General features: G+C 34.7%; 1 protein-coding gene across 1 annotated transcript in view; it reads right to left on the reverse strand.

Moving 5' to 3' along the window:
* The window catches only part of CPNE3 (copine 3), a 63,005-nt gene that overhangs the window by 20,963 nt on the left and 26,154 nt on the right, over positions 1-15,888 (reverse strand). The window contains exons 4-8 of the mRNA XM_036756977.1: positions 13,637-13,711; positions 10,687-10,758; positions 8,992-9,075; positions 7,376-7,465; positions 2,677-2,775 (exon numbers count right to left, since the gene is read on the reverse strand). Of these exons, the coding sequence (XP_036612872.1) occupies positions 2,677-2,775; positions 7,376-7,465; positions 8,992-9,075; positions 10,687-10,758; positions 13,637-13,711 (420 nt within the window). The remainder of the gene's footprint in view (positions 1-2,676; positions 2,776-7,375; positions 7,466-8,991; positions 9,076-10,686; positions 10,759-13,636; positions 13,712-15,888) is intronic.

Here is a 15,888-nt window from a genome sequence, read left to right on the forward strand (position 1 = left end):
TATAGGGTAAATTTCAAATGTGTTCCTAATAGAGTTTTGGTCACAATAAAATGCTGGGTAAAGAGGAATTTTATAATATTAGAAAACATAAGCTGCTGAAGCTAGATGAAACTGAATTGGAAACATTTTGCCACAGACAAGAATTGCTTCCCAAAACCAGGTCATCTCCTAATTCTCTAAGATATATATATATATATAATAAGCCAGAGAGAATGACCAAGTCCTTGGTAATACATATTTAAATTCATAACTCCTTAGTTTGGCAAGATCTTCTTTGGATTTCCACATTAAATTCTGACATTCTCATTTGTTTTCAAAACCCATCACTACTTTCTGAAACTTTTTAATTTTTCAAAATTAGTGCTTTGCATTTTTAGTAATAAGTACATTTTAAGTACAAATGAAGTTCTTTTAAATCTAAATTATCTTTGTCCTGAGGATTCTTTTGCCTAAGGTAGGTTCTTAAAATTCATGTGGGGGGAAGAGGGAGCAAATATAGATCTGAACATGTGTCTCTTTTAAGTCTTTTTTATTTATTTTTTATTTTTTGGTCCTAGTTTTTGAAAAAAAAAACATTCAAAGATTATAAATGAATCAGCAAAATGTTGGCCTTGGATATTCAGCAGGCAATATGACTACTAACTGTTGTAATATCAAACAACCACTTATTTACAGGCATACAGTGTTACCTCAGATCTGATGATTTCTCACTGATGACAGAAATTCTCAAAAGATTTCTGTGGTATTGATGGAAGCAGTTTTGTATGAAAGAAGCCATTTGAAAAGCTTGTGTTTGCAAATATTTAACAACTAATTAAAAGCATAAGGTAACGTGACAAAAAGACCTCACACTTTTCAGTCTAAAGCATTCTACCAGGATCACTTGGGAATGATCACAAACACTGGACTAGCACAGAACCAACACTCCTTATCACTGGCCACCAAGTCAATGGCATCATATAAAGCCTGGCTGGTTCCCAATGACTTTTTCCTCTTTTCAAAGAATTTCTGCCTTGGTTGCTGGTGTCTGAGCCTCAGATGAAATGACTCAAGATCAAAGAGGAGAAACTGACATCAGAATTTGCCTTTTACAACCAAAATCATTTATTCCTTCATTTAGAGCTCTGCCAGAGAAGAATGCATATTGGGAAAATCTAGCCCAGCTATGTTATAAAACTCATTTCCCTCAGTAGTATAGATGCTTTTGTATGAAAAGGTTTTCCCTTGTTAAAAGTTACCTAAAAGTCACCACTTAGTCATAAAGCAGGATAAAATAAATAGCCAGAAACTTCTACATATTATACTAACATATAGGATATATTATTTATAGATGGTATTTATTTATAGATTACATATATTTTATATATCATTTTATTATATAGTATATTTTATTATATAAATACATGTCCATTTATAATTGTTAACTTTATACATAACTTTATATATAATATAATAATAATAATAATATAAACACTTTATATAGAATATGTGTTGATATATTATATACTGCTATGTAATGTATAAGCCAAAGTAACCTTTATATTATTATATTCACTGTTTCAGGAGACTACCTCAAATATAAAAATTATATATTCTTACTGAAAATATGACCACCCATCTACCTATACTCTCCTCCACAGATTCCTAAGCAGAATACTATTCAGTACTTCTCACTTTTAGAATTTCTAGCTTCCTTCAAAGCTCATTTCAGGCATTACTTTCTACACAAGGCACTTTCTTATTCCTTCTCTCCCCCCAAACCCCCATTAATTAATTACTAGTTTCTCCTTGAAATTATCTTGAAGTTATTTTGCATTGTCTTATCTGTGGATCTGCGGCTTCCCCCAGGAGAATATAAACTCCTCAAAGGCAAGCATTATTCTCTTTCTGTCTCTGGATCCTCAGTGCCTGGCATAGTTACTATACCTAGTAGGCATTTAATACAAATATTGACAAAATAGATCAGGAGATTAGAAAAGGAATTTGCACTTCACCTTTATCCCATTCAAATCAGAAAAGTCAGTAAGAGCTTAGGGAGAGAACCAATACTGTATGGTGTGCTACTAAGGAAGCATTAACCTACTTTAGTTAGAAAGTATTAGGAGCTGTGTTGGATCAAATACACATTTGTCTGAGGAACCACTTTATAGAAAATTGTGCTGGATTACCACAGACTGAAATGACCTCAATAGAAATAATCAGAATGGAGTAAAGGTACCCAAATGGTTTTAATGGAATTAGTTGAACCAGATGTCTCTCCTAATAAGACCTCTCCCTGAGCAAATGCTTCATATGAGAACCCACAACGAGCATTGATTCTATCTTTCTCCTGGGTGAGAAGGGAAAGATGGAGAGAAGAGCCAAGCAAGATAAAATCCACCTCAAAAATCAGATTCTAGTGCGTTATAAAGAACATGGCATCCCCCATGGCTTGAGCTAATACAACAAAAATTCTACTAGGCCATACGCACAATTCGTAGCCAAATGAGACTGAACCTTTAAAATTAAATATAAAGCAAGAATGCCAGCTCTTTACTAGACTTATAAAGATTTAAAGTATTCTATGCAATTATAAGGAAGGTACATGCTAAGTGTTTATCACACTGACAGAAAACCCCAACGACAAATGCAAGACCAAAATAAAAGAGGTATATACAAATTCAAAAAGATACTCACAGGAGAATTTCGGGAGGCTTCTTTTAGTTTTGTCATAGTGGTTTGAAAAGTTCCAATGAGATCATGTGACCCATCACTATCATAATCATAACATTCTACCTGAAATTAAGCACAATTAAAAATAAACAAAAATCAACATCTCTGATTAACAAGGGCAAATGAGAATAAATGTGATCTGATAACACCTACCTTTTACATCTTAGGATGCCAAAAACTTTGCATTTAGGCATTAGACTTACAAAATTAAGAGATTTAAAACAGACTCCCTGCCAAAATTATTGACACACACAGCTTGAACTAGGGGGATACAGCTTCCATGGAAAAGGCATCTGAATACTCACCTATCTCTATCATCCATGATACAAGGACAAAGAGAGCAAAGATAAGTAAAATACTTGGATCATGTTTTTTAAACATAATATCACTGCCCTTCCCCCACTAAAAATCTTTTCAAAGACTTTAACAAGTAGCAAAATGAGCTGATTTTTATCTTCCTTCCCACCCTTTCCTAAATTCTCTTGTGGCAGCAGACAAAAAGTCATTACTTCCAAGGGTATTTACATAGAACTATTATACTATCAGACCTCGAGCAGTGAACCACTCCGCTGCAGTGGCTTTCCCCTAGTGAGACTTGTCTGATGTCATTTAGACTCCAAGTCCTGATTAGGGCCACACTGAGAATCCAAACTGTCAAGAGGAAAAAGAAAAAAAGCCAGAGAACCAACGCCAAAATCACTGAATGGATTACCTCGGTTATCATTTGTTCTTCATCTGTGCAGCTCAGGCTAGTAAAACTTTTGATAGGAAAGATAATAAGTGTCTTAGCTTTGGCAGTCATTGTCTGCTGGGCTCCAATAGCCAAGGGTCTCCATTTTCCATTTCTTCAGAATACAAGTAAGACTGCCTGCTTTGCATTAAACATAACTCCAAGTTTATAGATTTACTCAGAGTTCTTCCTTGTTAGCCTTGTTGAATCTAGAATAGGAGGAAATGATGACAGGGCCTATCCTGGCAACAGAAAGAACTGCTCTATAAAAGCAGAGGCAAGGGCAGCTTGATGGCGCAGTAGATAGATCAGCAGCTTTGGTTATATGACCTGTAATCTATGAAATATTGCCTAGAAAGGGCAGCGAGCCCTAGGACAGAGCACTAGCCCTGGAGTAGGAGGGCTTAAGTTCAAATCCAATGTCAGACACTTATTAGCTGTATGACCCTGGGCAAGTCATTTAACCCTGATTGCCTCAAAAAAAAACAAAAAAAGACATACTGCCTTAAAAATTTCTGAATTCTCTTAGGATATGTATTCCTCATGAAAATCCTTTAGCTAAAAAGCAATTTGGTTTTACCTCAACATTTCTGTGACCTCTGCTCTAGAAGGGGCAAAATAAGTAATTTTTTTTTCTTTTCATTTTAACTATCTTACCAGTAGGTCTTTCATTCCTAACTTTAACCTCCTTGTAGGAGACTAAGAAAACACAGAAAATAAAAAGGCAGGCAGCACATCACCATGGAAAGAACACTGGATTTGGAGTTGGAGAACCTATGTTCAAATTCTGACTTTGCCACTTAATAGCCTGTGTAACTTAGGAGAAGTGACTTAACTTGTTTCTCAGTTTCTCATCTGTAAAATGAAGGGTTTGGACTACATGGCTTAGGTGCCTTATAGCTCTAAATCTCTAACTTTGTAATATGCAACAATTGATGATTTCACATAATGCTGTTTAAAATCAGAAAGATATTTCTAAATAGCTCTAAATCTTTGACTTTGTAATACGCAACAATTGATGATTTCACATAATGCTATTTAAAATCAAAAAGATATTTCTAACACTTAGGACCACCAACATTTCCAACATTTTGCCTGCTCTGCCCCATTTATTCTATTTCCAAGCCCAAATCTTTACTTTTTTCTTAAAAGTCTAGAGTGAAAGGGAAATGAATAACTTTAATTCAGGCTTCCTGCTTCTCCTAAAAATAAAAATACAAAATACAACACAATCTTAATTTTAAAAAAACTTAATAAGCTTTCAGCTGTTTTCCAATAATGGGAACTTTTAGAACTGCAGACACCAAAATTTCACATTTGTATATGTACATCCAAATGCTATTTCACACACAAGCTTTGGAAAAGAAAAGAACTTACAGAAGAAAAATGTTATAAAGTTTTAGTAACTGCTCATAAAAATTAGTTTCCCCCAGACCTTAACTTCTCTCCAAAAAAAAATTTAGAGTTTGTGATCATTGGCTACAACCAGTACATGTGGCACATTCTGATTTCTCTCCCTAATTAATGTTTTATATTTGTCCAGCATTTTATGATTTCAAAGCACTTTTACAATGTGTTCTCATTTCCTCATCATACCTGAAAGGCAGACAAGGCAAACAGTCCCCATTTCATATCAAGGGAAACAGATTTAGAGAGGTTAAGTGAATTGTCCAAAATCACCCAGCTGGGTGATAAAGCTGGGCCTTGAACTCAGGCCTGAGAGTCTTTCTGTGTATTGCATAGCCTTTGTTTTTAAAAGGCGGGGAGGGGTAGACATGACTCTGCAACACTCACTGGTATGTGGCCAGATACAGTGAAGATAACACCACAGGATTTCTCCTTTAAAATGCATGGATCATATCATTAGTCAGTGTCTATCAATAATAGGTTAAGAAGAAGCACTACAAGGACACTCTCAAGGTCTCTCTTCCTTTTTTTTTTTTGCAGGGCATGAGGCCGGGCAATTGGGGTTAAGTGACTTGCCCAAGGTCACACAGTGTGTCGAGTGTCTGAGGCTGGATTTGAACTCAGGTCCTCCTGACTCCAGGGCTGGTGCTCTACTCACTGCGCCACCTAGCTGCCCTCAAGGTGTCTCTTAAGAATTTTGGAATTGATAGTGTGACAGGGGAGACACTGGCACAGAACCACCCAGCCTGGCACATCCACATCAGAGAAAGTGCTGTACTTTATGAGCAAAGCAGAATTGAAGTAGCTCAAAAGAAACAAGAGATGTGCCAACTCAGAGAATCCACCCCAAATGCCCAATCTGTGGTAGATCATTCTGAGCTCGTATTGGTCAGATCAGCCACAGTTGGATGCACTATAACTTGACTCTATAGCATAGTGATGTCCTTTTGGTCCTCTTTGAGAATGAAGGACAACCACCAACCAAGCAACCAGAAGTAGTACTTGTAAAATTTTACGTTTAACATTTAAGCACATGCACAGCATACACACACACATACACAGAGACATACATATAGAAATATATATAAAATCCCCCATACCACACAGCTCCACAACATTATACTGATGCATTCACATTCTTGGCAAGGTGGCAAGCATGCATGATTATTTCTCTTCCTGTCTGCTTGATGTTATGGAAATGATACATGCTAAAAGCCCAACACTTGGCAAATTCATAGAGTACAGAAATCACTGCTGACTTTCACAGCAGCCTCTCCTTCCCAGCCCCTCAACTGCTCATTTCTGTTAGTCCTCAAAGCAGAAAGACTCACAGATCTATAAAACTTCCTAAGACTCACTGCAAACACACACATACACACACAATTTGTAAGAAATGTAACTGACAATGTAGGTCAGTTTGTGCATTTTTTTTATCAATGCACAAACTGAGGGATTCTGAAATGAAGAAAGGCATTCACTAGAGAAAACTCAGAAAACCAGTTTACTTACTATAATAAAATAGCCCATTAAGCATGCCACTGTGAGCAGAAAAGTTTAAAAGCATTGTTTAATCTTTAACACACCATTAGAAATGAAAAAGAAGAGTCATAATTCGGGCAGCTCTAACATTCTCTCCCTGCTCAGGTCCTATGGATGGAGCCCCAAGTTATTGCTATTTGAAGAAAAAGTAAAAACTCAATAAATATAATGCTGCATAGAGGCATTTTTAAGATGCTTTTATGGATTTTCTTTTATTTCTAGGTTATTACTCCTAGTGGTGGCTAAAATACTTTAGAAATTAAACATATTCTCTGTAAGACAAAATTTTGTGAATCTAAGATAGAGCATCCAAATCTATACACTCCTGCTTTATTCAAATTAATTGCAATGGAATTACTTCATAGTTCTTTTTAAGTGAGGGGAAAAGCTATCCTTGGAAACATAAAGAGAATTCTAAATTTAATTCTAAATTTACTTTTTTGTGTCATTAAATTTTAATAAGAGTTTATGCAGCCTTGATCTCAGGAAGACAGACATCATTCAATCATTTCCTTTTGGATTGTTCTGTAGCCTTATCCTACTGTTCTAAAATTCTAAATAAATGGGATAATCCTGCTTTCTTCTGAAAGTAATGAATGGAAATATCAAAACCTCCCTCATTTCTTGAGTACCGGGCTGTGGGTTTTACCTCGGTTAAAACAGAGTACACACTTAAAAGCACTCAAAGCAAGAGAATTCTAATTAAATACAAAGACTAACCAAATAGTTGGATTTTTTTCATCAGAAATATGGAGTGAAATTAAAAACAGTGTTTATGACACTGAATTGGTAAAGATAAGGATAAAAGGCTATATTACATTATTTCAAACTCTGATTCACTTCCCTGGAGGCAAGCTTCCTCCTCTGGAATCCTCTAGATATGAATATGAATCCAACTTTATAGATATCTGCTATACATACATATGCTCTACTTTTTCATATATTGCTTCACATTTCAAAATAATGCACAGACAATATTCACGTTACCTTAATGGTTTTGTCCATATCTCCATAGCACAGAGAGTTCAGAGAAATTTTAAAAGGTCTCCAAACAGGATTCAAGTTGTTTTTAATTACCTATGAAAAGAAATGTAAACAGATTGACCAGAAACAATCTCCAGCTTAATCAAATCGGCTTTACTAGTGCTTTCCCCTTTCAGATTGTCTTCCATCTACTATCTGTATTTTGTATGTATCTAGTTATTTATATGTCGTCTCTTCCATTAGACTATGAGTTCTGTGGTGGAAGAGGGAAAACATGGGGAAAGGACAAGATTGTTTCTTGCCTTTTTTGTATCTCCAGCTCTTGATACAGTGCCTAATTCATGGTAAACATTTCATAAATGTTTGTTAACTGACCGACCATTGATTTTCATGCAACTATTAGTCCTCCTTTCTTTACTTGCTGAACTTTTCATGCTTTTCTTAAAGAAAATCCAAAGGAGCACCTATTTTTTAACTTCTATGAAAACCATACATAAAAGACACAATCTGGTAACAGTATGAAGAAAAAAATAGTTATTGGGGCAATACGTTCACTCATTACACAACTTCGAAGGGTAACAAAGATGGCAGTCAGGAGACATACGTTACCACTTACATGTAGGAAAAAAAACTGAGAAAAGAAATGTAAACTTACAACACTAGACATCATGTCATCTAGTCACAACTAAATTACACCTGCATTCTGATTCCTTGCTTGCTGGGAAACAAGAGAGAAGCCTAGTACATATTGATCCAAATATAGACCACACTTTTTTGCCTAAATCTGACCTGCATAAAATCTAAGTGCAGCCCATAATCTGTGTTATTTTTTCCAATATATAACTATGTATTTGGCTTTAATGTGTGAGAGCTCTCACTTTAAGGAGATAGCCTGCATGCATCTGAACCAGTCAAATAACAGGTTGGCATTGTTGCGAGATGACTGTAATATACTCTAGTATTCTTGTAAAAACAACTCATAGGAGGATGTACTCAATCCTGTAATACCCTCTAACTTTTTTTTAACATATATACATTTTGAGGAGGATACATAATGAATAATTTGTGCAGCTCAGCCTTTGCAAGTCTGGACTCTCATGGCTATTTTTCTAAGATCCAAGAAAATGCTCATGAGTGAAGGGGTAGAAGAACAACATAGTCGATGACAGCAACAATATAAAAATAATATGTGTGTATGTATATAGGTATGTACGTATATATACGTATGTGTGTATGTTTCTGTATATATGCATAATAACAACATAAATATAAAGACAATCCTAACTAGCAACAAAACTCAAATCAAATACGACAGACAATGTTGGTATCAAATATTAAAGTTAAAGCACTCATCCTTTCTTTGGGGTAACAATAGGTTAAGCTACAACAGTAGAAAGTGTCAGGTCCTTATCAGGTACAGTCCCTGTTTGGGGATTCTGCTTAAATGATTTTAGGGAATGTAATTGGTGGAAGGTTTATTCATTTGGGAAGTCTCAGACAAAACAGACAAAACATATCAATTTTAAGAAAAAGAAAGAAAACAGACAGAATACTGATACTCCATTGAAAGCAGCTTCCTTCTAAAACATACTTTTCATCCTTGTACTCCACTAACTTACCTCTGTTCTGTGTACCATTAGCCACTGTCCATCTGATGTCTGCTTGTGAAATTCCAGGTAGGGATCTGATTTTCCAAATAAATCCTAAAAATAAAGGAGTGAAACCATCTGCAACTATAGTGTATATATGATGAGCTACATGAAGTTAGTATCAGCTCAAATATATTAGTGATAATTAAATTAGAAAAAAAAATCTACCTCCCCAACCACTCAGAAGTGAGGGCCAATGTGCTAGAAAAGACATAAACTTAGAAATCTCTTTGCAGTAATCTATGTTCCCAATAGGCAAATATCTTTGCAGTAATATATGTTCCCTATGGGCAGGTGGCATTAAGAATCTGCCCTCACACTTTGAAAAAAAAATGCTGTCATTCTGAAACAAAGATGGTTAACTGACCACTGATGAATAAAGCATAAATGCTGAACTATTTTTCTAGTAGGGGTGATAGATTTGCATTGATCACCTATCCTGCCTTATGACTGATGCATATCATAGCATCTATGGACAAAGAAAATAAAGCTAACTTGATAAGACTACAACAGAGTAGTTTCTGATGGCTATTTGTTTTAAACAAATAAGCTAAGAAGTAACATAAAAAATTCAGGAGCTCAGAAGTGACTTAACCGATCAGCTAAAATTGACACAAACTCTACATTTATATTTTGCTTGAAAATTATATTTAATACTTACGTACTGGCACCTAACTTTTCTTTTCCTGAATGCTTTTCCTCCCATCATTAACCCCACTTACTGTACTTACCCCCGAAATCTCCCTTCCTACCCATTAATACAGAGGCTCCATGATACAAATATGTTCTGGGTTTCAGTTGGTGGTGGTGGTGGTTTTATTTTCCAAAGCTTTTGAGAGGTATTATTTCATTTTACCCTCACTACCACCACCACCACCACCAACTGCTAGTGCCTTCTCCTTTAACATTACCTTGTATCTACTCTGTATATACCTTAATATGCCTATTTGTGTACATGTTATGTCCTCCATTAGAATGTAAGCTCCTTGAGGGCAAATATTGTTCTCTTTTTTTTTGGTACCCAAAGTATTTAGCACAGTGCCTGGCACATAGTAAGTGCTTACTATATTCATTATGACTGATTGAAAATAAGTTTGTGAGATGGGGAAAGTACTATAAATTTTATTTTGTGGGGGGGAATACTGAAGTACACAGGTCATTGTCAAATGTCACACATCCTGACAATACTTGAACGAAAACCAGAACCAGGATTTCCTAATTCCAAACCAAGGATATCTGTCCAAACTAGATCATGGTCATCTTCAGATATGAAGCAAACAAAAAAATTAAGCTATTTAAACAAATGTTAAGAACTGAATTACCACTAAAGATTTTTATACAAACACTGATACTTCCACACAACCGTTTTTTGGGGGGGAATGAAAAGTTGTAAAAGTGGAGCAGGTAAAGCCTCAGAGATTATGGGTTCATATTAAAAAATGTGAAGTTAGCATCAGATGCAAAACTAGAATCTGAGCACAATTAACTACCTAATCACTACTCAATTTATACATATCACAATATTCCAGAACCCTTCCCCCTTCTGTTCTTTTAACAAGAGGCACATTACTAGGCTTTGTTTCAAAACAAATCTCCCTCCAAAAGGGAACTAAGTAGATTTAGTTGAGTATTATTATGTTATTAAAATCTTTACATTCTACCAACCTTATTATCCAGTTTTCTTGCTTCAATTTCAAATAAGACCACTCTGTTATCCTTTACTTCTTCAGCTGAAATCTAATAATAGACAAGTTAAATAAGAAAAAAAAATGGAACCCATGTAGGACTCTGGTCAATTTTTCTAGTATTGATAAATTTTGTTATATAAATGATATATTATTCTATCCTACTTTTAGATGGATTTTAAAAATATTTAATAATTATACTAGTGTTGAATAGGGAGATGGGAGAATAAAAATGTTTAGGAAAGGCATGCCATGGTAAATGGAAAAAAAAGTCTTTAACATCAAAGAATTGTTCTTAATGCACCAACCCTACTATATTTAAATGAACTACAAAAGGAAATACATCCAATATTCTTTTTCTAATCTGGTTGCCCCTACCAATCAATGAGTGGTTAAACAAATTGTGGTATATAAGTGCAATAGAATACAGCTATGTATATAGGAAATTACAGCTATGAAGAATTCAAAGCTGATGTAGAGTGAAGTGAAACAAATCAGGAATATTATATACAAAAACTACAATAACATAAACAAAAAGAATAATAAAAACAAAACTTAATTTGTAAAATTAAAATGATTAAGTTTTGCCTTGGAGAAGGGTTGAGAAAATACACTTTCCTCTCTTTTTTTCTGAAGTGGAGAAACACATTGTCAAAAACCATTTATGTATTTGTTGGCTTTATTAAACTGCTTTTTCCCTTATTCATTTATCTATTTGGGAAACATTTTATAATGTATATGTAAAATCTCAGTAAGAAACCATGGGAAATGACAGAAATATCCACTTTACATAAGAGTCCAAAAATAACCCCACACAGAATATAAATTTTAATTATAAAACGTAAGAATATGAACACAACACTGTAAAATAATCTCAGATTATCTAGAAATTTATTACAACATTAAAAGAGACAAATATGATTTTAAGAAAAGTTTAGTCTTACGAAAAACTTAGCTTGGACGGTTTGTTCTTATAAGAGTTAAAATATGGTTTTTAAAAAAAGGCTCTGGCTAGGTTTATTCTAAAATACCTATGTATAAAACAGAATATAAAATGCCAAAGCTCTATAGGTGTAAAAAGAAATGGGTTGGGTTTTTTTTTTATCTTCAATGGATCTCTCTTCATTGAAAACAACAAATACTGAAATAAAAGGTAAGCTTCAAAATAACACAGAGTAGTTGGGTTGAATCTCAACAGGAAAAATTTCTGCTGAGGATGGCATGAATTTTCCTAAACCAGAACTATTTTTACTTTATTTAGGTTGGTAATAAAGTCACATATGTGACCCTTAGTTATCTTTTAATCTTTGTTACAAGGAATGCCTTACTGTGTAGAGAATAGAAAGATAGATAGATAGATAATTGTTAGATAAATATATATGGAAATCAATATGATGTAAAAACAAAAGACATCTATCAAAAATAATGATACCCCCCCCTCCAAAATATGACTATCTAGGTACTAGTGGCCAGAAGAAGAGAGGCAAGCAGTAGAGGTTTGATATTATATCATTATCTACAAGGTCCTCTAACTACCAAGGATAGTTCTCAGAAAAACTCTTCTTAAAACAGTTACGGTATTTTTTACTTCATGAGCTTGAAAATACTAATTCTATCATTAACTTGGAATTCCAGTGGATCAGGGTCTCAGAGCAATAAAACTAACTATAACAATGGTTTTCCCCAGAGGGATTTACAATGTTCTTAATAGAGAGGTTTGTGGGAATCACAAAGAGATTGACAAAAGTTGCATAAAATCCAATAATTCTAAAAAGAGAGACCTATTTTTGTATTTGAAAAAAAAAACATGCAAAATTAGAAATCTGTTTGCTATAATGTACACTCCCTGAGGGCAAGAACTATGGAGTTTTTTCTTTGTATCCCCCACTGCAGACCACCATCCCCTGAACATGGAAGGTGTTTAATGGCTGCTACATTGTATAGAATCTCCATTCTTGGACAAGATGCATGCTAACAAAAGAGAAAGTAAGTATCAGACAAAGCTGAAAAGAGGAGTATGTTTTAATATCTGAGATAGTACTAAAAAATGGATAGCTTGGGAATGTGTGTGACCATATATATCTCTGCACAATGGGTAGTTAAGATAGGAAGAGGAGAGGAGAGGGTATAGAATGGCTACATCTCAAGATAGCACACAAAATATTTCATAGAGATATTCTTTTCAAATACTATCTGTTGGTTTTAAGAAAGTATGCTCAAATTTAAGAGTGCCCCTTATGTGCCCCTTAGCACCTCCCACTTAGCTAGTCATGTTACAGGACTGAGGCTATGCAGGAAATGCTATTTCCACTGGCACTGGAGAGGCGGGAAAGAAAGACCGTGTGAAGATAGCCAGCACAGGTCTCACATGGCAAACACACAACTTTCCAGTGCAGCTGAGCTCCTGTTTCTTAAGCATCCAGTAACTATGAGATTTCCAGAGCAGAGTTCTAAGAGATCAAGGAATCCCCACATGGCAAGAACAGCTTTTTTTTTTCCCTTTTTCCAAATATCTGGAGCCCGACTCTACCTTACTATTTGGCCAAAAAAAATTTTTTTTTTCATTTGCTTAGAAAAAATAACAAAATGTTACTGAAAAACAGCTGTCTCGTGGTTTGTTTGTTTTTTTTCCTAAAGACTTGTGATTTCATTGATCTAAGCAGCTCTTGGCAAGAAACTCCTTCTTATAAATACAGATTGGCACCTTCTCTGCAACTTAAGAGTCTCAGAGTTGCCAAAAGCACTGAGAGATTAAGGGACTCACCCAAGGTCACCCGGCAAGTATGCATCCATGGCAGAACCTGAATCCAGATCTTCCTGGTGCTGAGGCCAACTCTCTAGTCACAACACCATGCTGCCTCTTACATATCTTGCCATAATGTTACCTATTTTTTCTAAATAATTTAACAAAAGCAAAAGCCTTATCTTACCGTGATGCTGCCTTTCCCTGCAGGTTTTCCATTTTTGAGGACCAATGGTCGAGTTAACTTCTTGCTAGAAACAATCTGTTAGAAGCAAATAAAACAAAAAAAAAACCCTATAATGATAATCTATTTCACTTCATTAAAGAAACTTTGAAATGGTAATTTTTACAGTCATGAGAAATGGAAACATTAAGTGTTTTCCTTGTGGATTAGGAAATTATAAAAAAAAAACACTTAAAACATAGCTATTCATACAGCATTTGTTAGAAATTTTCAAAGCAGTTACCCAAATAGATACCATCTCCTAATCCACACCAACTCATATTCTTACAGATCGAGATTTTACAACTTCTGATTTTTAATGGAAAAAGAGGGAAAGATTCTCATCTCAGATTCAAAACACACTCAAGTCCCCTCCAGGTCAAAAGTTTTGATAATGGCATCTAAGACAACTTCAGCTTTTCAACTTTCAAACAACTTCACCATTTCCCCAGAAAATACTTTTTTGACAAAATAATATACAGCATATCTCTTTGGTTTAACATCTTGGATAGATCTATACCCACAAGTCTAATCCTTAGCAGAATTATGTTTCTAAGCTGCACAGAAATATATTGTTCTCAAAAAGCTAAGGCTCAGTTTAACTATCAGTTGTGATACTATCTGAGCTAGTTCAAAAAAGATGTATACTACAGAGCTATAGGAATCAAACAGTAATTCCCCGATGGTAGAAGATACTAACACCGACAAATGTGTTCCAAAAATAATCCACCCCTGAGTAATAAAAGATTCATAAGGGCAAATTAGAGGGGAAACATATTTTTTGCTGACTAAAATATTATATAAAATAATCTCTATCCCTCTAAAATATCATTCTCTAAAATATCTTCTTATATACTATATATCTTATTATATAGTATACAGAAAGGATTCTAACAGGATTTAAATATACAAGCAAATGAGTATGATTTTGAATAAAATTTATTTTAATGGACTGCAACAAAAGTAATCTAATGGCATTTCTATGTCAGCAAATTATGATTACTATTATATCAATTAATTTAGAAACACCCAAAATAAGTTTTTCAAAAGGGTGACTTAACTAAGGTTTACTTTAGTGATTCAAAATCACCTGACTACAGTCTGACTACAGACTGTTGCTGAACAAATTAGGATGCCTGCTCAATTCATTTCACCAAGTAGGGAACATCAATGCTAGGTAAATCTATTATTAGTATTATTCCCTTATCATTGGCTATGCAGGTCACATACTCCAAGTCTGAGATTCACTAAGGCGCCTAGTATGGAATGTCATTCATCAAATATGAATATAATGAAACTCTTTCTTGATCTGAATAAGTTAATGACAAAGTGTCTTGCTTGTATCCTAGTAGGATAATTATTACTTATTATTTTTGACATATAATAAACTTTCAGATTAATATTAATCCATTATTGATGATTAACCTACTTTTCAAAACTCGTAATTCAAGAGTGACATTCTAAGTGCAGTTAAGGAATTAATACTTCAAAAGATCTTTTCAACATTAACACTCTTACCAGTATTTACTATATGGTAGCAAAGTATGGAATACAACTGCCTCCAATGAACTAAAAATGAGTTTCACATGGAGGGAGATAAAGAGGTGCGTGGTAGGTGTGAGCAGGCTTCAATGAGGAACTTTGAGAAAGAACAGAAATAAAAGATGTCATAAAGAAATTGTATGATAAGAAAAAATGATGGGCATGCAATGTCATATGAATGAGGAAGGCAAAGCAGAGAGTCTATATTCCACTGATACTCCTATAACTATCAAGAGAAAATGAGGAAAGCCTCCAATACATTAAGTGGACTCTCTTTGTCCAACTTATGAGAAGACAAGCATACAACTCATGTATAGACAGGCATGCATGGATTGAGATCTACATCACAGTAGGGAATTACCAAGTCAATGAGATTATAGGTCCATTTGAGTTCTTTAAAAAAAAAAATCAAAGGAGACCATGTGACAAAGTAGAAAGAGCACTGGATCTGAAGGTTGGGAACTTGAGTTCAAAGCCTGGCTCTGCCACTTAATATCTGTGTGAACTTGTGCAAGGCACTTAAATTCCTCTGAGCCTTAGTTTCCTTATCTGTAGAATAAGTAGGGTGGACCTCAAAGGTCCCTGTCTATTCTAAATCTATGATGGCATTATCAGTGATTTCCTCATGTAGAGGGTCCCTCCAATGATGCAGATTGTAACTTATCCTCACCTAG

This window comes from Trichosurus vulpecula, chromosome 1, assembly GCF_011100635.1.
Source record: "Trichosurus vulpecula isolate mTriVul1 chromosome 1, mTriVul1.pri, whole genome shotgun sequence".
NCBI lineage: Eukaryota > Metazoa > Chordata > Mammalia > Diprotodontia > Phalangeridae > Trichosurus > Trichosurus vulpecula.